Source organism: Dama dama, chromosome 10, assembly GCF_033118175.1.
Source record: "Dama dama isolate Ldn47 chromosome 10, ASM3311817v1, whole genome shotgun sequence".
Taxonomy (NCBI): Eukaryota; Metazoa; Chordata; class Mammalia; order Artiodactyla; family Cervidae; genus Dama; species Dama dama.
Window position 1 is genome coordinate 2566643 of NC_083690.1, and position 22642 is coordinate 2589284.

The 22642-nt window shown below is 63.6% G+C and overlaps 1 protein-coding gene across 1 annotated transcript; it reads left to right on the forward strand.

The window, feature by feature from the left end:
- The first annotated feature begins 624 nt into the window (after positions 1-624).
- On the forward strand, positions 625-5439 carry SOX8 (SRY-box transcription factor 8). The gene is made up of 3 exons (XM_061153911.1): positions 625-1150; positions 2418-2644; positions 3334-5439. The coding sequence occupies exons 1-3, from the start codon at positions 729-731 to the stop codon at positions 4071-4073; spliced, it is 1389 nt and encodes a 462-aa protein (XP_061009894.1). The 5' UTR covers positions 625-728; the 3' UTR covers positions 4074-5439.
- The last annotated feature ends 17203 nt before the right edge of the window (positions 5440-22642 follow it).

Sequence of the window (22642 nt, forward strand, 5' to 3'; positions counted from 1 at the left end):
CCTCCACTTCGCGCCGGCCCTGCGGGCGGGGAGCCGACCCCCGCCCTGGGCCGCAGGCTGGCGGGCAGTTGACCCCGGCGCCTCTGGGCTGCGGGCAAGACGTCGGGGCTCGAAGCAAGCCGGGGGTGGGGGGGTAAGGGGGGAGGCTTTTGAGGGCCCGCCTCCTCGCGCAGCTGGCTGCGCGGGCTGGGGGCTGGGCGCCCGGGGTCGGGACGCGCCAGCAGAGGGAGCGCGGCCGAGCACCCCGGCAGGCACAGGGAGCCCCGAGCGCCCGGCGCTCCCCACCGCAGCCCCCTTCCCCTTCCCTCCCCTTCTGGAAAGGGGGCCCGCGGCGTGATGCACAGTCCGGCCTCCCGATCCTCGGCGGCCGGGCGCGCCAGCCCCACGTGGTGCGGCGCCAGGCGGGGCGGGCGGGGGCGCCGCGGGAATCGCTGCGCTTTCTTTAAGGTGGGGGGAGGAGGCGGGGGGCGTCCAAGCTCCGCCCCCGGTGGCAGTGGGGTGCGTGCCGGCCAATGGGGAGCCGGGCAGAGGGCGGAGCCTTGTGGCCGCCGCTTAAAGAAACTTGTTGCGGGTCGCCCCGCGGGGACCGATCTCCGGCGGCAGCGGCGGCGGCAAGCGGGCTGGGGTCGGGCCACCGCACTGCAACCTCGGGTCCCAGAGCGGCTGCAGCGCAGCGGCCATCGACCCGGTGCGCCTCCCCGGTGCGCGCTTCTCCGCGCGCGGCCCCGATGCTGGACATGAGCGAGGCCCGCGCCCAGCCGCCCTGCAGCCCGTCTGGCACTGCCAGCTCCATGTCGCACGTGGAGGACTCGGACTCGGATGCGCCGCCCTCGCCCGCAGGTTCCGAGGGTCTGGGCCGCGCGGCGGGCGCGGGGGTCGGCGGCCGGGGCGACGCGGCCGAGGCGGCGGATGAGCGCTTCCCCGCCTGCATCCGCGACGCCGTGTCGCAGGTGCTCAAGGGCTACGACTGGAGCCTGGTGCCCATGCCTGTGCGCGGCGGCGGCGGCGGCGCGCTCAAGGCCAAGCCGCACGTGAAGCGGCCCATGAACGCCTTCATGGTGTGGGCGCAGGCGGCGCGCCGCAAGCTGGCGGATCAGTACCCGCACCTGCACAACGCCGAGCTCAGCAAGACGCTGGGCAAGCTGTGGCGGTGAGTGCCTGTCCTCAGGCCGGGGGCGGGGACCGGGCCCTGGGGTGCCTGGAGCTGGGAGGTGGCGCAGCGCCCGGCCTCGGCCCTTCTCCCAGTAGCTGTTCCCAGGGCGAGTCCTAGTGGAAAAACCCGATCTGGCCAGCCTGGTCGGGCGCGGGGTACAGGACAGATTGGGCAGGCAGAGGGCAGCGGGAGGAGTGTGCCCCTGAGAACACGGCTGGAGTCCAGAAACAGCCCCCTCTAGGCCATGACTGGCAGGCTGAGTTAGGGGACCTCAGCTGTGAATGGCCCCAGAGCCTGGAGGCCTGTCCCTCCCAGTGGAAAGTGGCCTCTTTCTAGAAGCAGGACCCATCTCTGGAGGTGCCCCCTCCTTGGAAAGGACGCCCAAACCACCCCATTGCAGGAGTCTAGAAGCAGATGGAAGGGTGTGGTTTGCCCGCCAGCATCTCCCTGCAGCTTTTCCCTCTTCTCCACCTCTGCACCCTCAGCGGGGACAGAGGGGGACGCAGGGGGTGTTCAGCACTGGTGCCCACATTGGTGTGATGAGGCTGGCTATTCTGTAGAAAATAGGACGGCAATGGTGGGCAACAGCGACAGGACTGCAGTTCATTTGGGGCAGCCCACCCCCACCAAATGCTCTCTCCCGGGCTTGACAGTGGACGGCTTTGGGGTCAGGGCACTGGTCCCCTCTCCTGCCTCTCGCCTCGCGAGTGGGCACTCAGACCTTGAGTTTGTGTCTTCTCTGCTCCTGCCCGTGTCCAGCTGCTGCTGTGCCCCCAGACCCTGGCCCGCAGGCAGTTAGAGGGGAGCTCTGGAAGGTGCGAGGGGCCTGTGTGTGTTCACAGCCTCAGCGAGGACCACTGGGTCGTGCCAGTGTTTCCGGAGCCCTGGGAAGCCAAGCTGCCCGGAGTCTCGGCTTGGCTCCCGGGAAGCCTCCCTTTGTCCAAGTGTATGCTCAGCTGGGTCCTGGCCTCTGCACCCGCCTGCCTTAGAAAGTCCCAAAGGGAGGGAACAAACAGGCTCCGGGAGGGGAAGTAAGAGGGGGAAGATGGAAGCGGAAGGACCTGCGTCTTTCCTGGCTCATTCCTCCGATCGCCCCTGGTCCCGGCCGTCCTCAGAGCAGGCGCGCACAGCCTGGGGCCCCCGCCCCCACGGAGACGCGGGCAGGCACACAGCTCCCCTGGACCTCCCAGGCTCACGATGCGGGGCCAGCGCCCTGGGCGGTGCCGGCCTCCTGCTCATCCCGCCCCTGTCCTCTGTCCCCCAGCCTGCTGAGTGAGACTGAGAAGCGTCCCTTCGTGGAGGAGGCGGAGCGGCTGCGGGTCCAACACAAGAAGGACCACCCCGATTACAAGTACCAGCCACGCCGCAGGAAGAGCGTGAAGACCGGCCAGAGCGACTCGGACTCAGGCGCCGAGCTGGGCCACCACCCGGGCGGTGTGTACAAGACTGATGCCGGCCTGGGGGACGCGCACCACCACGGTGACCACACAGGTGGGCTCCCGGGGCCGGCGAGCAGGGCAGGGTCCTCGAGAGAACCAGGCCTTCCCCGAGTCCCCTGGGAAAGGCCCGTAGCCCCGGCAGGCAGCTATTCCGATGCCCATGGGCCCACTCGGCCTCCTCTGACACTGGGCGCCTCAGAGCTCATCCTGGCCCAGTGCCCTGTGACCTTGGTGTTTTCTGTCCTTCTGGAAGGCCTTTCGGCTCCCCTGGCCTCTTACTGGTTCTGATCTCGGGTTCACTCATGCTGCTGGGCTGGTGGTCAGCAGCTCAGTTTCAGGATCAGACTGACCTGGGTGGAATCCCGGCCAGCTGAGCAGTCTCGGTCGAGCTGCCGAAAGCGGTGGGCCTGGGGAGACAGGTTTGGTGTGGACCCTGTGGTTGCCATGGGTGGGGGACTGGGCACGTCCTCTCCTCCACCCCACCCCCACCTTGGTGGTCACGATGGGGCCTCCCTGGCCCCAGGTCTTCCTCTAGAACAGTGCTTAACGGAATTTCCTTGGCCGCGGAGTGAGGTCTGGGTCTGGCTTTGCTGGAATTTCTGGGAACTATATGGGAACAAAAAGCCGTTGATTCCTACCTGCGGCAGTTAGCTGGGCGGGTTTTCCTCCCCTGTGTGCGTCGCCAGCCCAGCCACCCCCTACAGAAGGGGCATTCATCCCTGAAATGTGCTCTGTCCCCAGGGCAGACCCACGGGCCGCCCACCCCGCCCACCACCCCCAAGACTGACCTGCACCATGGGGGCAAGCAGGAGCTGAAGCTGGAAGGCCGCCGCCTGGTGGACAGCGGGCGTCAGAACATCGACTTCAGCAACGTGGACATCTCCGAGCTGAGCAGCGAGGTCATCGGGAACATGGACACCTTCGATGTCCACGAGTTCGACCAGTACCTGCCCCTCAACGGCCACTCGGCCCTGCCCGCCGAGCCTGGCCAGCCCGCGGCGGCCGGCTCCTACGGGAGCGCGTCCTACTCGCACTCCGGGGCGGCCGGCATGGGGGCGTCCCCCGTGTGGGCTCACAAGGGCGCGCCGTCGGCCTCCGCGTCGCCCACCGAGGCGGGCCCCCCGCGGCCGCACATCAAGACGGAGCAGCTGAGCCCCGGGCACTACGGCGACCAGTCACACGGCTCCCCGGGCCACACCGACTATGGCTCCTACAGTGGGCAGGCCAGCGTCACCACCGCCGCCCCCGCCGCGGCCGCCAGCTCCTTCACCAGCTCGCAGTGTGACTACACCGACCTGCAGGCGCCCAGCTACTACGGCCCGTTCCCCGGCTACCCGTCCGGCCTCTACCAGTACCCCTACTTCCACTCACCCCGCCGGCCCTACGCCTCGCCCCTGCTCGGGGGCCTGTCTGTGCCGCCTGCCCACAGCCCCCCCAGTAACTGGGAGCAGCCCGTGTACACCACCCTGACCAGACCCTGAAGGTGCGGCCGCGGGAGGGGCGCCAGCCGAGGACTGCTGCGCCCCGGCAGAGACACACAGGCCTCCGGGGTCTTGGAAGGTGCAGCGAGGGCAGGCGCTGCGGCTGCATCAAGTGCCTGCCGAGGCCCGTGAGGAGCCAGGCTGTGCGAACGAGCCCCCTCTGCTTCCAGATTTCCAGACCCCCATCCACGGACAAAGCCCTCCTTCTCTTCCCTCTCTCTTTTTGTGGGGACTGCGGCTCGGAAGCCCAGCTGGGCCCCACTTCCGAGCAGGCACGGGTTTTGCATCTCCCTGGCTGCAAAGTGGCAGCCACAGCACAAGAGACAAAAGGAGGGAAGAGGTGTGGGGGCTCCGGGCCCCCCGAGCTCCGGCCAGCCTTGGTACTGAGAACTTGCAGGGCCCACGGATGACATTCCCACGGCCGGGAGGCGTCCGAGGGAACACCTCCTGGGACCAGCCCATTAGACCGGAGGTGTTCCTTGTAGTTAAGGTTCTTCCGAGCAAGGTTTGGCTGTGATTAACACTTCTCTCCTTTTATTTTATTATTTTTTTTTAATTTTTATTTTTGAAGCTTCAATATATTTGTTTTGAAAGCTGTTAAAATGTATTTATGTTCTGTGTTATTTTATCTTTAATTAATGAAGTAATCTGTGCAGAGAGTAGAATTTAAGACGAGACAGAAGCCGGAGAGCTGAGGGTGAGGCATGGGCGGGGCAGAGCGTGGGGGTCCTTGCTCCGAGTGGCAGGGCCCCAGCTCTGGGTCTCCTGGAGGTGGCTGGAGCCCCGAGGCAGGAGAAGGGGCTTGCCCTGTGGTTTCTCTGATCAGGTTGGGGTACCCCTGGCACGGGCATTAAGTCAAGGTTTAGGAGGCAGAGTGCCACTGAATTTCACCCCTGCCTGTGCCAAGTGGTGGAGGCGGGGATTTCCTGGGACTCGGTGGCTCCAGAAACGCATTAATCTTGGCTCTTAGGAACCAGGCGCCACCTACAAGCTGTGAAACTAGAACCTTCTCCACTAAGCGTTTTTAGATTCTTAGTTTTAGAAGAAAAATGCCGATTTACCTGTCCTGCTTCTGCTGTGCGCTGAGCGACGATAACCGCCTACTTCCTGGAAAATTGTGCCTTTAAAACTTTGTAAATTTAAGTACATCTGAGATGTTGCTTCTTTTTACTTTTTCTACTTTTTCCTACCTTTTTCTAGAAAAAAATTTTTTTTTTTTTTTTGCATATGTCTTCCTGGGGGTGGGGGCAGGGGGCTGCAGCAAACTCATTTTTATGCAATCTATTTTTCGGTGTCAAGTTTGAACTTTCGCTGTCACTTACCTGCTGTGTTTCGCTCCTTTCTGACCAAGCAACGCTAACTTTTGTACAGATTGATTTGATAAAAATTAAAAAATGCTTTTTATCTACATGGGCTGCATTTTGTGTGTTGCTTCCTGTAAGCCTGGGAGCTGTGGGTCTCTGAGACCAAGGGGACCAGTTTTGAAGGGGGGCTCTGTGAGAGTTAACCCCAGGCTCCCTGGGGAGGGGCCCGCTGGCCAGACCACCCTCCATCTTCCTGCGGGGGGAAGGGGGGCTCCTCAGGAGGCAAAACGGGTCCAGATGAGCCAGATTCGGATGGCGGTTTCCTCCCAGGCGAATCCCAGAGCTGGTCTCTGGGTGGCTGACGGCATTTTTCGGGCGCTGGCTCGGAGCCAGGCTGGGAGCTGGATAAAAGCCGCCCCGCAGGCCCTGGGCAGGGCTGTCTGGTGGGCAGAAAGGGTTTCTAGGCAGAGACGGTTGTGGGAGCGGCAACAAGCGAGGGGCCTTTCCCGCACACCCGGCTGGTGCAGGGGCTTCGCAGGCCGGGGGGCGCCCACCTCTGAGCCGTGCAGACTCGGGTGGGTTGAGAGGGTTGAGAGGGAGATTATACTTCTCATGAGAACGGAGATACGCCAGGCAGCTGCCTCTGCAATTTTAATGGGGCGGCGCGGGCAGGGGGGCGCATACCCCGTCCCCTCGCCGGCCCAGCCGCCCGCGTGGCTGCAGTCCAGGGCGCGTCCCTCGCCCCGCGCTGGGGAGCCACATCCAGGGACTGCCAAGAGCAGCGTTTGGGAAGAGCTGCCCGGATTTATGAGGGTTCGTGAGGCCAGTGTGTGCCAAGCTTCCCGGGTGAGGCGGGTCTGGGAAGGGGCTGCAGAAAGCCAGGCTCATGGACGCCCACGGCCTTCACAGCCGGCTGCCTTGACGGAGCCAACCCCACCCGGCCTGTGCCCGGCCAAGGGCTGTCCAAGTCCATATGGCCCTCCCAGGCCTTGCACCGATGCCCCAAACCAAGGAAGGCCCCGGCGCCCAGCTTGCTGACAAGAGGAAAGGAGGCCTCCCCTGTGCTGCTCTGGGACGGCCCTGGTTCCCAAGGGCTGGCAGCTCTGCTGGTTTTGTCTGGACTTGGAGGGGCTCCTGCGAGTTAACTCCCCAGGGCCCGGTCTTCTCCTGCCCACTCACCGACAAGCATGGGGTTCCCGTGGGTTTCCGACCTCTGAGCTCCTGAGGCTCAGAGGTGAGTCCCCACCCCTGCCTGGCCTAGGGCCTGGAGACGCTGTGTCCTCGCCCTGCCCACTCCCCTCTTTGGGGGCTGGGCTGGTGGCTCACCTCCCGCCCCCTGCCCGGAGCATTTTCCAACATCACAGGCTGAGCCCACAGCCAAGGGCCCTGGAAGTGATGGGATCTTTGTCTCCCCAAATGCCAGACCCCTCAGTGGCACTCTGAGAAGGCACCCAGGGTGGATAACTGAGAGGTCAGGGCTGCTAGGTGGGGTCCCTGGCCTGTCCTGGTCCTCAGGCTGGAGAAGAATTTTTTTTTTTTTTGCCATCCCACGAGGCATCAGGATGCCTACCGGGGATGGAGCTCGAGCCCCTGCAGTGGAAGGAAGAGTCCTCAGCACTGGACCCCAGGGAAGTCCCTGCTGAAGGACTTGATGAGAGCCTGGCTAACGACGTTCCCTCCAAGGTCGGCCTCGCCCAGCCTCGCCCCGAGTCCAGGAGAGCCAGGCTGCGAGCTGGTCCGGAGTCCTGTTCTCGGGAGGCTGGTCCCTCGACCCACCCCAGGGCCAGCCTGGCAGCAGTTCCTCAATTTTCACTTCCTCACCCAGAAGCGAGAGCATTGCCTCTGGTGTCGGCTGAACAGAGTGCCCTGTTGAGGGAGAAAGCGGAACTGGCCTTCACGACCCAGCCCTGCTCAGGTGGGTTAGGAAGGCCCCTTCCTGGAACGACATCGGCTCTCAGAAGGGGGCTTCTTGCTTGGATGGGAGCTCACAGCCCGCGTGGCCCAGCTCCCGGGCAGGCCTGGGTCCTCTGGGCAGCTGCCTGGAGGAGGCCCGAAGGCCCACTCGCCCGCAGATACCGGAGGTCAGGCTCGGGACCCACCCAGCCTGCTGTGACTTTGGGCCACATTTAACGGACAGCAGCCAGGACGGGGCATTACAGATGGAGGGTCCTGGCCTGGTGTGGGACCCCTCTTTCCTCCCCGATGTCTGGTCCGTCCGCGTGGCATCAGGTGGGGCTGGGGCGGGGGCGGACAATGTCTCCAGGTGGAGACTTAGGGCCACCAGACACCGGGCAAGCCCTCATGCCCTGTGTGGACAGCCTCCGTGGACACATTCCAGCAGGCTTCATGGAAAACCTGTGCTGACCACGACCCAGTCTGGACGCCACAAAGCCAGTGGTGCCAAGTACCCCACCCTCACCCCGGGGCCAGTGTAGACCCGAGACAGGGCAGGAGGGGTGCTCTGCCAGGTGCTTGGGGTGAGGGTTCCTTCTTGAGGAAGGAGGCGTGCCCCCACACTCTGTCCCCAAACTCAGGCCCCTGGCCCCGATGGGGCGAGGGGAAGGGCCCTCCAAGGAGAAAAGCCAGGGAGGGAAGCAGCAGAAGGCAGAAATACACCCAGGGCTGCGGCCCGCTGCCACCAAGGACTGTGCTGCAGCTGAGAGCAGGGCCGCGGCCTGGCCCCGAGGGCCCAGCGCGTCCACCCCGGGCCGCATGCTGGGCACCCAGGCTCTGAGGCTGTCTTCTCTCGTGCCTTTCTGGCCGGCTCCAGGCCAACTGGCCTCCCTCTGGGAGCCTTGGTTTCCCCACCTGTAAGATGGAAGTGACCCCTGATGTTCTGGGCAGAACCAGCGAGTTTAGGGCCTGAGTGGACGCTTGAGAGCAGCCCCTGGAGCCATTACCACCTCCAGCCACACCATGCGGCTCCAGGCTCATTGGCAGAATAAGGCAGACTTGCTGCTTAAAAAAATCAAGTGAAAATGAAATGGGCAGGGAATGTGCATTCAAAGGTGGGGGAGCCTGGGATGCCCGCTCCCAGCCCCGGCCTCTGGGACCCCTCCTGCCGCCCTGAGTGCATGTAGGGAGGTCGCCGCGCCCTCTGCGCCCTATGCGCCCATGACCATGGGGTGGCGGCGGCCTCGCTAAGGTGCCCTGAGGATGCAGAGAGGCCGGGGCCAGCACATGGACAAACAGGACTGGAGCCCTCCGGCCCCCTCCCGCGGACGGACGTGTCCTGGGCCCCTGGGGTCTTCCCTCCCCTCATCTCCCCCCAGGCGCCCAGTGACTTCCTCAGCTCAGCCCCAGACCGGCTGCTGGAGGCCAGGGCGCCATCCTGCCTCCCGCCCGGGCGGGGTGTCCCAGGAGTGGGGGGTCCAGTGAGCCGCAGACATCTCCCTGTGCCCCCAGCTCTCTTCAGCCCCTGTCGTCCCTGGAGGGGCTGAGGCCAGAACGTGGGGGGCTCGGGGCTCCAGCTGCCCTGGGAAAGCACAAGGTCCCTGGCCAGACCGCCCTATGAGGCCCCTCCCCGGGTCAGCTCGGCCCTGCTCACCCACTCCCAGGCCAGGGAGCTCCCCATGGGACCCCGCAAAGGGTTAAGGTGCTGGAGGCCGGGTGGAGCGCAGCCGGGCTGGTGCAGGGCCAAGAGCAGGCGAAGGCGCTGCATTTTAATGAATCATTATTGCCGGGAGGCCTTTGTCTTGCTTTATCCGGTGCACAATAAAAGAATTAATTAGACAGAAAATGGCAGGGCAAGGAACTGACAAGTCATTAAGGGCTGCTGAATGACCGATGAGATGCACGCAGGGGTGGATTTCAGCTCCGGAATCATAATGGCCGGGCGGGTGCTTTGTATGCGCGACCAGCCGGCCCGGGCGGCATTGTGGGCCCTGCCATGGTGGCCACGCGGGCAGTGGGAATCGGCTGACAAAATCGATGTATTAATTTTTGTGTGTAGACACAGCATAAATATTTGGCGGCAGAGGGGACTTTGGGGTGGGCGTCCTGGCCTCCAGACTCGACTCCTGGCTCAGGGGACAGAGGCCAGCAGAGGGGGTGCCCCCCACTCCCTGCACTGTGAGAAGCAGAAGGTGGGGGTAGGGGAGAAGGAGAAAGACTGAGAGGAGAGGAAAGAGGAGGAGACAGGTGAGAAGAGGAGGAGGGGAAAGAGCCTGGAAGACCCAGAAGCAGCTCTCCCGAGAGCCAGGCTCTACCAGCGCCTGCTGCCGCTGTCATGGTTATTCAGACGTCACCAGGAAAAAAAAGTGCCACCTACAGATCCGCCTCTCCAACCCAAAAAAGCTGAGCTGCTCTGGGAGGGCAGAGCAGAGAGCCTACGAGTTAGGAGTGCACCGGGGAGGGTAGGGGGAGGCTGGCCAGCCCCTCCGTGCAATCGCTCCCAGGGGGGCTGGAGCTGGTAATTGCTAGAAGCCCCCTGCTCCTTCACAGAATGGCCTGTGCCCCACGGGGTGTCCTTTCCGGGGGGTTGGGAGGGAAGGGATGGAAACGCTAGACAAGTCAGGAAAGGGGTCCCCCCCCCCCCGGGCAGGTGATGGGAGTGTGGGGGGCCAGCAGGGTTTGTCCCCTGGATGTTAAGCTGATGTCACGTCAGCTCGTGATCCGGCTGACGGAGGAAGAGAGCCCAAGGCTGCGTCCCTGGTCTCAGCACTCAAGCCCAGGCCTGGGGGGAGCGGCTCCTGGGCTCCTGATACCTTCACAGGAGGGTCAGCCCCCTGCTGCACCCCCTGCTCCCGTGCAGGCGGAGGGTGGGGGCTCTGCCAGATCAGGGCTGCACGGAGCAGAGACCACAACTGCTTCCAGATGAACTGGTCCTGTTGGCGGCAGGGCCTCTGGACACTTCCCCCACCCCACCTGTCGTGTGTGTGCGTCCCCTCTGACACATGAGTGTGGGACTGAGGCGGCCTAGACCCTCTGGGCATCACCCCCAAAAGGGGGCCTCCTCTCCCTTCTCCCCCCTTTCTGGGGCCACTGGGGTCCTCTGAGGAACTGGCTCACTAAAGGAGGGGGAGGGAGGGATGAGATGAACGTGGAGAGGGTCTGGGTGACTCTGGCTCTGGAAACCGGAGGTGTCTACCTTCCCCAGACAGGAAGAGGGTCAGCACATCGGGGTCTGGTGCCTGGCGTCAAGGAGCTTGCCCCCTACCCCCGCCCAGGGCCTCGCTGGCCTCTGCGGTCCCGCTGTACAATGAGAAGGATGATGTGGACCACCCCAGGAATGGGGCTCAGAGGCATGGGAGTTGCACGTGGACAGTGCTTACCATGGGACTGGGTTCAGAGCAGCCGCCAAACACACATCCCCCAGAGTGGATCTCAAGCTGAAGTTAGGATCACACCTCAGCCAGGGGCCGGCCTGCTGGGCAGGGCTGGTCCTGTAAATGGTACCATCCTATGCGCCCTCACTCAGTGCCAGGGGCCCATCTGGCTGATTCTCTTCTTGCTGGGCATGAGTGGGCAGCAGCACTGAGGAGAAACAGCCCTGAGCCATCCCTGGAGCAGGCAGAAATCTCCAGGCCAGGACTCAGGCACAGCCCCTCACAGCTCTGGGTCCCAACTCATCCCGGTTTCTCCCAACACTGACTGTCTCGTGTCCGAGAAGGCCGTCTGTCCCTGGAGAACCCGAACGATGGTCACCCAACAGACAGGTATGGGAGCTCACACACTGCCCTGCTTTGGAAAACACACACTTTGGGGTGTGGGTGGGGGCAAGGGTAGGGGTAACCCCATCCCAACACGGGCAGTGAGCCCCTGGGTGGCCTTACGAGCTCAACAGGGTCAGAGCCTTGGCTGTGCTTGACCTTCACCTTTGACCTAGGCTGTCCTGGACACAGACCAGATGCTCAGGGAGTGTTCGTTGACTGTGAATCCGTGAATGAATGGGGGAAGATGAGGCAAGAATCTCAGCTCTCCAAAGCCTGAAGCCAGATGAATGCCCGGTGGTCCCAGAAGGCCAGGAGGCCAGGCTGTTTCTCTCTCAATGCGTCTCAGAAGGTGGCTCCCTGTGCAGGCCTAGCAGGGAGTGAAAAGGGGTGGCTGATGGGGCTGGAGACACAAAGGCACCCCGGGAACCCTGCGCATCCCTGGGTGGCAGGCTGGTGGTCCATGCACAGTGAGTTGTGAGGGGGCTGGCCTGCTCTCAGCTGTTTAACGGTGAGGAACACTGATGATCAAGACTGCGAATGGTCAAGAGGCATCTGAAGCATGTGCCGAGCTCCCTTCTCCAGAAGGCATGGCGGGGGCGCGGTGTGGGGGGCGGGGAGGGAGAAGGTAAAACATGAAGCGCTGGAGAGGACACGGGGACCGGCACCTCACCCCTTGAAATGGGCTCCGTCCTCCTGCAACGAGCATGCACATACTCTGTGGCAGCAGCCCGCTCCAGGCCCGTGCAAACCCAGGAAAGCACTCATGCTAACGAGATAGATGGCTCTCCGTAGGTTGCACACTGGAAGCTTCCCACATGCCCTTCAAGTAAGGAAGGGAACGTCTTTCCACACGTTGTGGTCCAACACAGCTAGAAGGAGCCAAGCTCCTCGGGGGGCGGGCCCCGACTCCATTCACTTCCAGGATGAGGGCTTTTGCTTTCTTGTTTTTAAAGGCAGGGCAATGAGAAAAACACATAGAAGGATTTCTTCCAAGATCAACCCCAAATTCTGCTGACCTCTCTATGGGAAGTGGGGTCTCTGGAAGTTTTTCTCCCCAGAGTGGGGGGACCCACATCCTCAAGTCTCCACATTCTGGAAGGTTCCACTCTACTCAGCAGATGGAGAGAAACTACATTGAAGACAGGAGAGTAGTGGTGAGGAGAGCCTGTCGTCCACGCCCAGGTATCCCGGGTATCCTGCTGGGGGCAGGGGAGGGCGGGAGGCCCGCACAGCTGCCCGGGGTCCCGGAGAGGAATGTCCACGCAGGAGCGCCGTCCGTGAAAGGAGGACATCTCCGCGCTGTGCTGCGTGAGGATCTGGGGAAGTGTCCGTTCACATGGGCTGGGGGGCAGGCAGGTGTCCTGGAGGGGGTGGGGGCCTTGAGGACAGCGGCCACCATCCGGGTGAGCTGGTCGGGTCTGTGCCATCTCAGCCAAGGCCTGAGGGTCTGTGATTTCCCCACAGTTTCCTGCTGGCCGGCCTAGGCCAAGCCCTGGGCAGAGGAGCAGAATGGGGCGAGGCCCCAGGGGCGGGACAGGCCAGGCTCTGCTGTTGTGAAGATGGATGCTGCAGTGTCTGCCCTCTGAGAGGCGTGGGCTGGGAGTTCTGGCCCGCTGGGAAGGGGAAGGGCCCTCGCCGCAGCAGCTGGACAGAGGGGCTGTGGGCTGGGGTGCTGCTCCCAGGCTCGGCCTCCCTGAGTCCCACCTGAGGTGTCCCTGCCCCATGAGCCCCCCGGCTACCCTGCCGGGGGACGCAAATGCGCAAGCATCATTCGTAGGGGACACGTTCTCGGTGTCTTAGTTAAGAAGGTTCTGGAGCCCTCTGCACGCCCCGGGAGCTCAGCCGGCACGTCTAGATGCTCAGGCTGGCCCCTGGGAGCCGGCCGGGGGTGGGGCGCACACCGGGGGCTTCGGGACTTGGAGCCAGGCGGGCGGGAGGTGCCTCGGCGCCAGGACCTGAGCGGGAAGCGCCGGCGGCAGTGTTTCCTCCCCTGGAACACCAGCCCGGCCGCCCGCGGGCAGATGGAAGTCGCAGGCCGGCCGAGCGGGGGTTTCCATCGCCTTGGGAGCGCCTGCAGCGAGGACCGAGCAGGCGCTGTCGCGGAGGAAGCTGGAGCTGGGGCTCTGGGGAGGTGGGCGTCCTGCTTCCATCTGGCAGGGAAGCGGTCTTCTTGCAAAGCAGGACGCAGCCCGCTCAGTGCCTTTGGAAAGCAGACCAACTCCTTCTCGACGGTGCTGGGTCGATGGGGTCGCGGGCCCCAGCCCCCGCCCGCCTCCCGCTCCGCACACCCGGTGTGCGCGCGGCGGGGCTGCTCCCCCACGCGGGCGCCCGTCACCTGTTCCTCCCATTTGCGAGCTAATTCCGCAGGGCGCGTGGGCGGCGGCAGGCGCGGCAGATCCGGAGTGTGGGCGCGGCTGCTCCCCGCGCGGGTACAAAACAGCCCAGGGGAGGCGCATTTGCATGAAGCCCGGGAGAGGCCCCACCCAAATCTTCCTTGGTGTGGAGCCCCTGAAGCTCGTCTGCAAAATGCAGTCCCCCGTCCGCCCCCCGACCCCGCCATCCGGAAGGATACTGGGACCCCAGCCAGATGCAGCTTCTGTTCCCTGCTGGTTCCCCGCCCCCATTTTCCCCTCACCCCTCCCCGGGCCAGTCGTGTCCCGGAGGCTCAGACTCGGTTTACTCATCTGGGAAATGGGCACCCGGGTCCACCTGTCTGGGCACCGCCGGGGCCAAGGGAGCCACCCAGGGGAAGAGAGGAGCGATGTTTCCATGGGCAGTCAGGCGGTCAGCTTGAAGGAGCAGAGGCTTCGGCCCCACGGAGCCTAAACGGGACTAAGACATGAGATTCCTGCGCAGCCCTAGAGTGTGGAGAAGACAGAGCCACGGTGCTGGGGACCCCCAGGGAGGAAGCTCAAGAAACACCCGCGGAATGAAGACAGCTCGGGTCCTGGGGGCGCTGGACCAGGCTGGGGGGCCTCCCTGAGGGAGACTCGTGGAAGGGGGGGCTCCTAGCCATGGAAACAATTAACTCGCTGTGCGGACTGGCTCCCCAGTGGGCATCAGGCGGCTTGCAGGGGGCCTGGCCGGGTGGGCGGGGCTGGCGGAGGAGGTGGGGGGTGAGTCCAGAGGGAGAGCCCAGCGGGCACCCAGCGGACCCTGCACCCAAGACTGAGAGATGGAGGAGCAGGAAGCCAGCTGGCTTGGCTGGAGTGACCAGAATGGTCATTTCCACATCCCAGGACACCTAAGGGGACTGAGAGGGCTACCTCTTTGTTTTCAGTGCCTGGGAGGAAGGGTGGGACCGAGCTGCCCACATGCCATAAGCCTCGGGAGGGCAGCGGGGGGCCCACACAGGACCTCATGCAGGCACGTGAGCTGACCATCGGGGTGGACGGGGGATCCAGGACAGCGTCTGGGCTGGAGGTCTGCGGGCTGAGCTCTGGCCGGCGTCCCTCATGACACCACTCAGACTCCCTGCCTGGCAAGTGCCTCCCGCTCTGTCGATGAGGGGTGGAGTCCCGTGTCATGCGCCTGGTGAGGCCTCTTGAGTTGCACTTCAGCTGATGTAGGTTCAGGGGACTGATCCTGGGAGAAGGAGGGCTTTTCTTGTGACCTTAGCCCCAGGAGCCCACCGGATTCCCCCAGATACTCCTGTGGGCTTCCAAGAGCCTGGCCTGGGACAGGCTGCAGGAGCCCCTGGGGACCTGGGTGGCCAGACCCTTCCTGCTATCTTTGGACTTGGGATCTTCCAACCAGAGGTGGACACAAGCGACACCTCCTGAGCGCAGATGAGACAAGAGTAGGCACAGGTCATTGGAAGTGGCTCCCCTCTGTCCTCACGCCCGGCTACCCTGGGATCCTGCCTGTGCCGGGGAGCTCACTACCTGGCCAGGCCATCCCAGGCCGGAGGCGGCAGCTTGACCCTAGCCTGACCTCCCGGAAGCCCTATGGGGTCAACTCCTTCCCTGCAGTTTCTCAGTGACCTCGGTAAGTGGCCAGTCTGAGCTCAGCTGCTGGCTCTGTCCGAGGCGGGGCTGGAGGAGCCCCAGGCCCCAGGGAGGGGCTGCCTGTCGGCAGCTCCCCCCGTGACGGCTGCGTCTGGCTGAGAAGCAGCGAGGGGCTCTTGGGCCGCAGGGGCTGAGTTCGGGGGTCTGGCTGCCCCAGAAAATCAAAACCACATTTTCTCTCCTGGAACTTCTCAGAGTGCTTTAAACCAGACTCGGAAAACTCATTTGGATGGACGCTGTTTCCACCCGGGAGGGTCTGATTTTCCTCGGAATGCCAGCAGGACAGTTAGCTGGAAGCCGGGCTCAGGAGAGCAGAGAGGGATGCCGGACCCTGGGCGGGCCGGGGGCTCGCCTGCCGGCTCTGCTCACGGCCGGCCGCCCGGCCTTGGACACAGCTCTCGGCCTGTCTGGGCACTGCTCTTCACCTGGGGACTCCCTGGGAATCAGGTGACAGGACACAGGCAGCCCCCTTACGCCAGCCTCAGAGCCTGCTTCTGGAATGACCAGTGTTGCCCTTCGGTGGGGACAGCAGGCGTGTGTGACCTCTGCAAGCAGGGAATTAGTGTCTCTGCACAGAGGAGCAGCCGATACAGCCCCCAGGACCCCGATACACCGTGTGTGTGTGTGTGTGTGTGTGTGTGTGTGTGTGTGTGCGCGCGCGCGCCCAGTCACTCAGTCGTGTCCCACTCTTAGAGACCCCATGGACGGTCGCCTGCCAGGCTCCTCTGTCCATGGGATCCTCCAGGCAAGAACACTGGAGTGGGTTCCCGTGCCCTCCTCCAGGGGATCTTTCCTACCTAGGGACTGAACCCTCATCTCTTGCGTTGCCTGCATTGCAGGCAGATAGTTTACCAGTGAGCCACCTGGGAAGCCCTGATACGCCTCACCGGGGGCTGATTAAAATGATTGCATTCCAACCTGTTCTTGGCCAGCCTGTGTGGAGAATAAACGGGTGCGAAGCCGACACCTGGTGTGCGACGGCCAGGTTTGTGGGCCAAGACCGCGCAGGGAGGCTCGGCCGTGCTCACTGCCGCGGCCCCAGACCGCGGGTGACACCAGCCAGGCCAAGGGGGAGACATGTGTGGCCCCCCACATGCAGAGCCTCACTCGGCCCCGAACGGGAAGGGAGCGCAGGCGCTTGCTACAGTACGAGTGCGCCTCGAAAATCCAACGAGCGAGAGAAGCCAGACGCAGAAGGCCACACGGTGAGAGATCCCCGTACGTGGAGCATCCAGGGTGGGCAGATCCACAGTGAGGGTGGATCAGTGGTCCCCAGGGGCTGGGCAGGGCGTGAACGTCCTGGAGTTGCATGGAGGTGGTGGTCACATCACGTCGAGAATGTTCACTGAAATGTTACAGGAATCTCACCTCGATAAATTAGAAAGATTCGTGGCAGCCAGGATGACTCAGGTGTGGGGGTGACTCACCCAGAGCGTTTGCACTGTGGTCGCTTAAAGACAGACCCGAACTTTTCCACAAACTGAAAGACCCAAGTGAGGTCGCTTGGGCGGGGGAGGAGAGAGGCACCCTGGCTGAGCAGGGGCCCCACTGGCCTGACGCAGGGGTTTCTCCAAGGTAGGAGGGAACCGGAGCATAAGCGTTCCATCCCCCAAGAGGTGGACGCAGGCCGGGCCACTCCCAGGCCAGGGGGCGGCTTTGAGAAATGAGTCTTTGTTGGGGATGGGCCCAGCAGGAGGGGCTGGGGGTCTGGGCCAGGCCGGGCGTGTGGAGAAGCCAGCGTGGAGAGGAGGCTGCAGAGGTGCATGAAGGGCCTGGCCTCTGGATTCGGCCAGTGCCCGGGGATCCTGCCCAGCGCCGAGAATGCGGCTCAGAGTGCAGGGCTGGGGCCGGACCAGACCCTTACCCCCGGCGTCTCCACGTCAGGCCCCGAGGGCTTTGGGCACCCCTGCGCCCACACTTGTCCGCGTTTACTGTGGGCCCCAGAGCTCACCCCCCAAGTCGCACACTCTCTGGGGCAGGGGCGGGCCCCAGGGAGACTTCCCAGGCTTCACAGAAAGTGCTGCCAGTGGCAGGAGTCCGAGACGGGCCCCTCGCACTGCCCAGTGGGGCTAGAAGCCCAGATGTGGTCCCAGAAGGGACTGCAGTGGCCCCTGGTCACCCGGAGCCCCGCTTGCCCGGCTCCCCAGACAGCAGCACGCGGCAACCCCCCCACCAAGGGCCTCACACAGAGCGTCCTCTCCCACCACATGCTCACTGTCAGGCCCCAGTAACAGTTAGGCAGAGGCCAGTGCATCTCCATGGGGGAAGGCCTTGGTCCCCCGGGAAGCGCTGGCCCCAGGCAGCGGCCCCTGGAAGCCCAGAGCCCATGACATCTCGGGAGGCCGTGCTTGTCTGTGGCATATGGGCCAGGCCTGTGTGGCAGGGGTGGGCACAGGCAGCAGCTCTCCTGGGGAGAAGCGGCTTCACAGGGCCTGAGTCATTCACGCCTGTCTGCGTGCAGCCTCAGGCAGGAGCTGCGTGCCCTCCACCCACCTCTGCACCTGGATGTGTTTCCTGATCCATGATGGTGATGAAAGCTGCCCCAGACAGGAAACCTTCTCCTCCAGCCCCGGCCAAAGTGCCTATGCCTGTGACCTCCAGGTAGGGGGATGCTGGTTGTACCCACTTTACAGATGGGAATACTGAGGCTCAGAGAGGGGTGGCACCTGGCGCAGGCGTAGCCCTAGGAATCCTTGGGGGTACAGAGTGAGTTAAGAGTCATCTCCAGTCTCTCCTTCACCCTGTGGTCCTGCCTGTCCCCTGGGATTCCCATAGCAGAGGCCCGGGACCCCTGGACAAGCAAGTGTGTCCCCATGTCCACGGGGTGGGGGATCCCGGTGCCCTGTTTGTAGGGCTGAGGGGGATAATGCACCTGCACAGCTCTGAGCGTCCAGGAGGGGACGACTTATTTATTTATGGCTGCGCCGGGTCCTTGTTGCTGTTTTGCTTTGCGGGGTTTTCTCTAGGTGTGGTGAGCGGGGTGGGCAGGGGGGCTCTTCACCGCAGAGTGTGGGCTTCTCATTGCTGTGGCTTCTCTTGCTAAGCAGGGGCTCTAGAGCGCGGGCTAGGACGTTGTGGTGCTCGGGTTTAGTTGCTCTGCGACACATGGATCTTCCCGGACCAGGGATCAAACTGGTGGGATCAGATTGGTGTCGCCTGCATTGGCAAGCGGATTCCTAACCCCTGGGCCACCAGGGAAGCCCTCCGGAGGTGACTGGTTTTCATAGCCCCGAGTGACTGTCAGAGACAGAAGCGCCCATGGGCAGGGCGTGTCCCTCAAGTTCCTGGTTAATCCCTGGCCCCCCCCCGTCCCCCAAGGACATGACTGTATTTGGAGAAGGGGGCTTTTAGAGAGGTAAAGAAGGTATATTGGGGTCGTTAGGGGGGGCTCTAATCAACATAACCAGTGTCCTTAGTAGGTCAGGACGCAGATGGGCACAGGGGAGATGCCGGGGACCCGGGGAGAAGACGGCTGTGTGCTCGCTGAAGACAGGCCGCCAGAGGACCAGCCTTGCCCATGACCTGGTCTCCATGTCCAGCACCAGGACTGGGAGGAGACACACTCCTGCTGTCGAGCTGGTCTGTGGGCTTTGCTCTGGCGGCCTGAACCGGCAGAAGCCACTGAAATACTTGCAGGTCAAGCACAGCATAACTCAGACAGCTGTGTCCACACCCTGGGAGGGGTTCCAGAAGCTTCTGTGACCTTGACATCTGCCCATCGGGGTTCCAGGCTGCCTGTGCAGCCCCCCTCCCCTGCAGGGAGCTTGGCGTGGACACACACGGTGCCTGGTCTCACACTGGCCCTCCCCCAAACCAGACCTTGGCATCAGGACTGCAGGAGAAGCCGCCCCGGAATGTTCCGCCCTGGCTCCATGCCTGCCGGGCCGCGTGGCGGGCACAACGGTGCGGTTCACACCCCTGGTGAGTTGAATACCAAGGACTCAAGGTTTCTTTTCCTTCAGAAGCCCTCAACGAACTTTTCATGAGTAAAAAAAACCTGTTATTTTTCCTGATGTAAATGTGGAGCCCAGGGTGGGTTCCAGTCTTCCAGAAACATTTCAGGGGCTGGGGAGCATGGCAGGCGTGAGTGACTCTGCAAGCCGCCTGTGGGCCACCAGGCCCCCCGTTCATGGGTCAGTCCTGATGCAGAGCAGAGGTGGTGCCCAGCAGGCCTTCAGGGTAGGGGGAGCCCGCAGGCCGGCCATGCAAATGCTGCCGGAGGCCCCGGGCCTGAGCTGGACGGGGTCCTTGGGCTGGGCAGAGAAGGGGTCTCTGCTGAGATGGGGTCTGTGCGCTGGGATGGAGTCTGTGTGCTGGGATGGGGTCTGTGCCCTGGGATGGGGTCTGTGCCATCGGATGGGGGTCTGTGCCCTGGGATAGGGTCTGTGCCCTGGGATGGAGGTCTGTGCCCTGGGATGGGGGCTCTCTGTGCTGGGATGGGGTCTGTGCCCTGGGATGGGGGTCTGTGCCCTGGGATGGGGGGTCTCTGTGCTGGGATGGGGTCTGTGCCCTGGGATAGGGTCTGTGCCCTGGGATGGGGGTCTCTGTGCTGGGATGGGGTCTGTGCCCTGGGATGGGGGTCTGTGCCCTGGGATGGGGGTCTCTGTGCTGGGATGGGGTCTGTGCCCTGGGATGGGGAGTCTCTGTGCTGGGATGGGGTCTGTGCCCTGGGATGGGGAGTCTCTGTCCTGGGATGGGGTCTGTGCCCTGGGATGGGGAGTCTCTGTGCTGGGATGGGGTCTGTGCCCTGGGATGGGGGTCTCTGTGCTGGGATGGGGTCTGTGCCCTGGGATGGGGAGTCTCTGTGCTGGGATGGGGTCTGTGCCCTTGGATTGGGGGTCTGTGCCCTGGGATGAGGTCTGTGCCCTGGGATTGGGGGTCTGTGCCCTGGGATGGGGCCTGTGCCCTGGGATGGGGTCTGTGCCCTGGGATGGGGGTCTCTGTGCTGGGATGGGGTGTCTCTGTCCTGGGATGGGGTCTGTGCCCTGGGATGGGGGTCTCTGTGCTGGGATGGGGTCTGTGAGCTGGGATGGGGTCTGTGCCCTGGGATGGGGCCTGTGCCCTGGGATGGGGTCTGTGCCCTGGGATGGGGGTCTCTGTGCTGGGATGGGGTCTGTGCCCTGGGATGGGGCCTGTGCCCTGGGATGGGGCCTGTGCCCTGGGATGGGGTCTGTGCCATCGGATGGGGGTCTGTGCCCTGGGATAGGGTCTGTGCCCTGGGATGGAGGTCTGTGCCCTGGGATGGGGGGTCTCTGTGCTGGGATGGGGTCTGTGCCCTGGGATGGAGGTCTGTGCCCTGGGATGGGGGGGTCTCTGTGCTGGGATGGGGTCTGTGCCCTGGGATAGGGTCTGTGCCCTGGGATGGGGGTCTCTGTGCTGGGATGGGGTCTGTGCCCTGGGATGGGGGTCTGTGCCCTGGGATGGGGAGTCTCTGTGCTGGGATGGGGTCTGTGCCCTGGGATAGGGTCTGTGCCCTGGGATGGGGGTCTCTGTGCTGGGATGGGGTCTGTGCCCTGGGATGGGGGTCTGTGCCCTGGGATGGGGGTCTCTGTGCTGGGATGAGGTCTGTGCCCTGGGATGGGGAGTCTCTGTGCTGGGATGGGGTCTGTGCCCTGGGATGGGGGTCTCTGTGCTGGGATGGGGTCTGTGCCCTGGGATGGGGGTCTCTGTGCTGGGATGGGGTCTGTGCCCTGGGATGGGGAGTCTCTGTGCTGGGATGGGGTCTGTGCCCTTGGATTGGGGGTCTGTGCCCTGGGATGAGGTCTGTGCCCTGGGATTGGGGGTCTGTGCCCTGGGATGGGGCCTGTGCCCTGGGATGGGGTCTGTGCCCTGGGATTGGGGGTCTGTGCCCTGGGATGGGGTCTGTGCCCTGGGATTGGGGGTCTGTGCCCTTGGATTGGGGGTCTGTGCCCTGGGATGGGGTCTGTGCCCTGGGATGGGGGTCTCTGTGCTGGGATGGGGCCTGTGCCCTGGGATGGGGTCTGTGCCCTGGGATGGGGTCTGTGCCATCGGATGGGGGTCTGTGCCCTGGGATAGGGTCTGTGCCCTGGGATGGAGGTCTGTGCCCTGGGATGGGGGCTCTCTGTGCTGGGATGGGGTCTGTGCCCTGGGATGGGGGTCTCTGTGCTGGGATGGGGTCTGTGAGCTGGGATGGGGCCTGTGCCCTGGGATGGGGCCTGTGCCCTGGGATGGGGTCTGTGCCCTGGGATGGGGGTCTCTGTGCTGGGATGGGGTCTGTGCCCTGGGATGGGGCCTGTGCCCTGGGATGGGGCCTGTGCCCTAGGATGGGGCCTGTTCCCTGGGATGGGGCCTGTGCCCTGGGATGGGGTCTGTGCCCTGGGATGGGGTCTGTGCCCTGGGATGGGGGTCTGTGCCCTGGGATGGGTCTGTGCCCTGGGATGGGGTCTGTGAGCTGGGATGGGGGTCTCTGTGCTGGGATGGGGGGCTCTGAGCTAGAATTGGGGGGCTCTGAACTTGGATTGGGGGGCTCTGAGCTGGGTAGAGATGGGGCTGCAGCACCTGCACGGGGCACCCCTCCCCCATCTCACATCCATTGATTCCTTTTCTTTGCAAAACGAAGTGGGAGAATTTTCCTAACTTATTTCCATTAAGACTCAGATGCTTAAACATTGATATTTGGAGGGTGTTGGAGCTGAAACTGTTTCCATTTTCCTGTGGGTCCAGGCCCCACAGCGGCCCCTAGGGACTAGTGGCCGTGGAGGGATGTCACCCAGGTCTGAATTGCGCTTTGGAGCCAAGAAGTCTGTGTCCCACAAGACCCAGGGCTGTAGAGTGGTGAGTTGGGCCTCTTGGCAAGGGGCTGTGTGTCTCCAGCATGGATGTGTGTGTTAGGTCAAATTCCCACCTTCGCGGCCTGCCCACCACCTCCTCCTCCTAAGTCCTGGCCTTGGGCAGGAAGACACAGCGCTGCCCCGTGGCTGCAGACACAGGCCTGTGCAGCGTGCTGTGTCTCAGCGGCGAGACGGGGCGCTCCTGGAGAGGCCCAGATTCACCTGGCCCAGCCTGCTCTCTGGGCTCCCCAGCTTCTCCTTGCTTACAAGCAGAGACAGGGGGCTCACTCCCTGTGAAGGCACCTGGCAGGATGACTTGAAGGGCAGCCCCCTCCTTCTTCCTCCAGTCTTCCTGCTGGGCTGTTACTAAACTTCCCGCTTGCTGGGGCCTGTCCCGTCGCATCAGGGGGCTGGGGAACTGGGCTGAGGGCAGTGTCTTCCTGGTTCTGTCCAGCAGCAGCAGCCTGCCTGGCTAGAGAGGGAAGTCGGCCATGAATGAATGAATGGGTTTGCTGCAGAGACTGTGAGGCTTTAGGACATTTTCTGAGTGAGGAGTTGGCCAGCGAGCGCACCCACCCCTGCGGCAGCTCCGATTGGCGCGTTTTCTCCAGCCTCCTGGGCGGCCTTGCCAAGTGTCATAAAAATACATCAGGGCTCTGGCCGCCCAGAGTCGCACTTACTGCCGGCGGGTGGTGGGGGGGGTGATAGGTTAAACAAATTCCACTCCAGAATTTACTGCGCCCGCTCATCTTCTGCCTCAGAGCAGGCCCATATTTCACGCAGAAATACCTCCATGAGTGTCCGAGGGGGAGG

Coding starts and splice junctions, on each gene's coding strand:
- SOX8 (XM_061153911.1), top strand. CDS start 729: ATGCTGGACATGAGCGAGGCCCGCGCCCAGCCGCCCTGCAGCCCGTCT. Junction 1,151..2,417: donor ACGCTGGGCAAGCTGTGGCG/GTGAGTGCCTGT, acceptor TCTGTCCCCCAG/CCTGCTGAGTGAGACTGAGA. Junction 2,645..3,333: donor CCACCACGGTGACCACACAG/GTGGGCTCCCGG, acceptor CTCTGTCCCCAG/GGCAGACCCACGGGCCGCCC.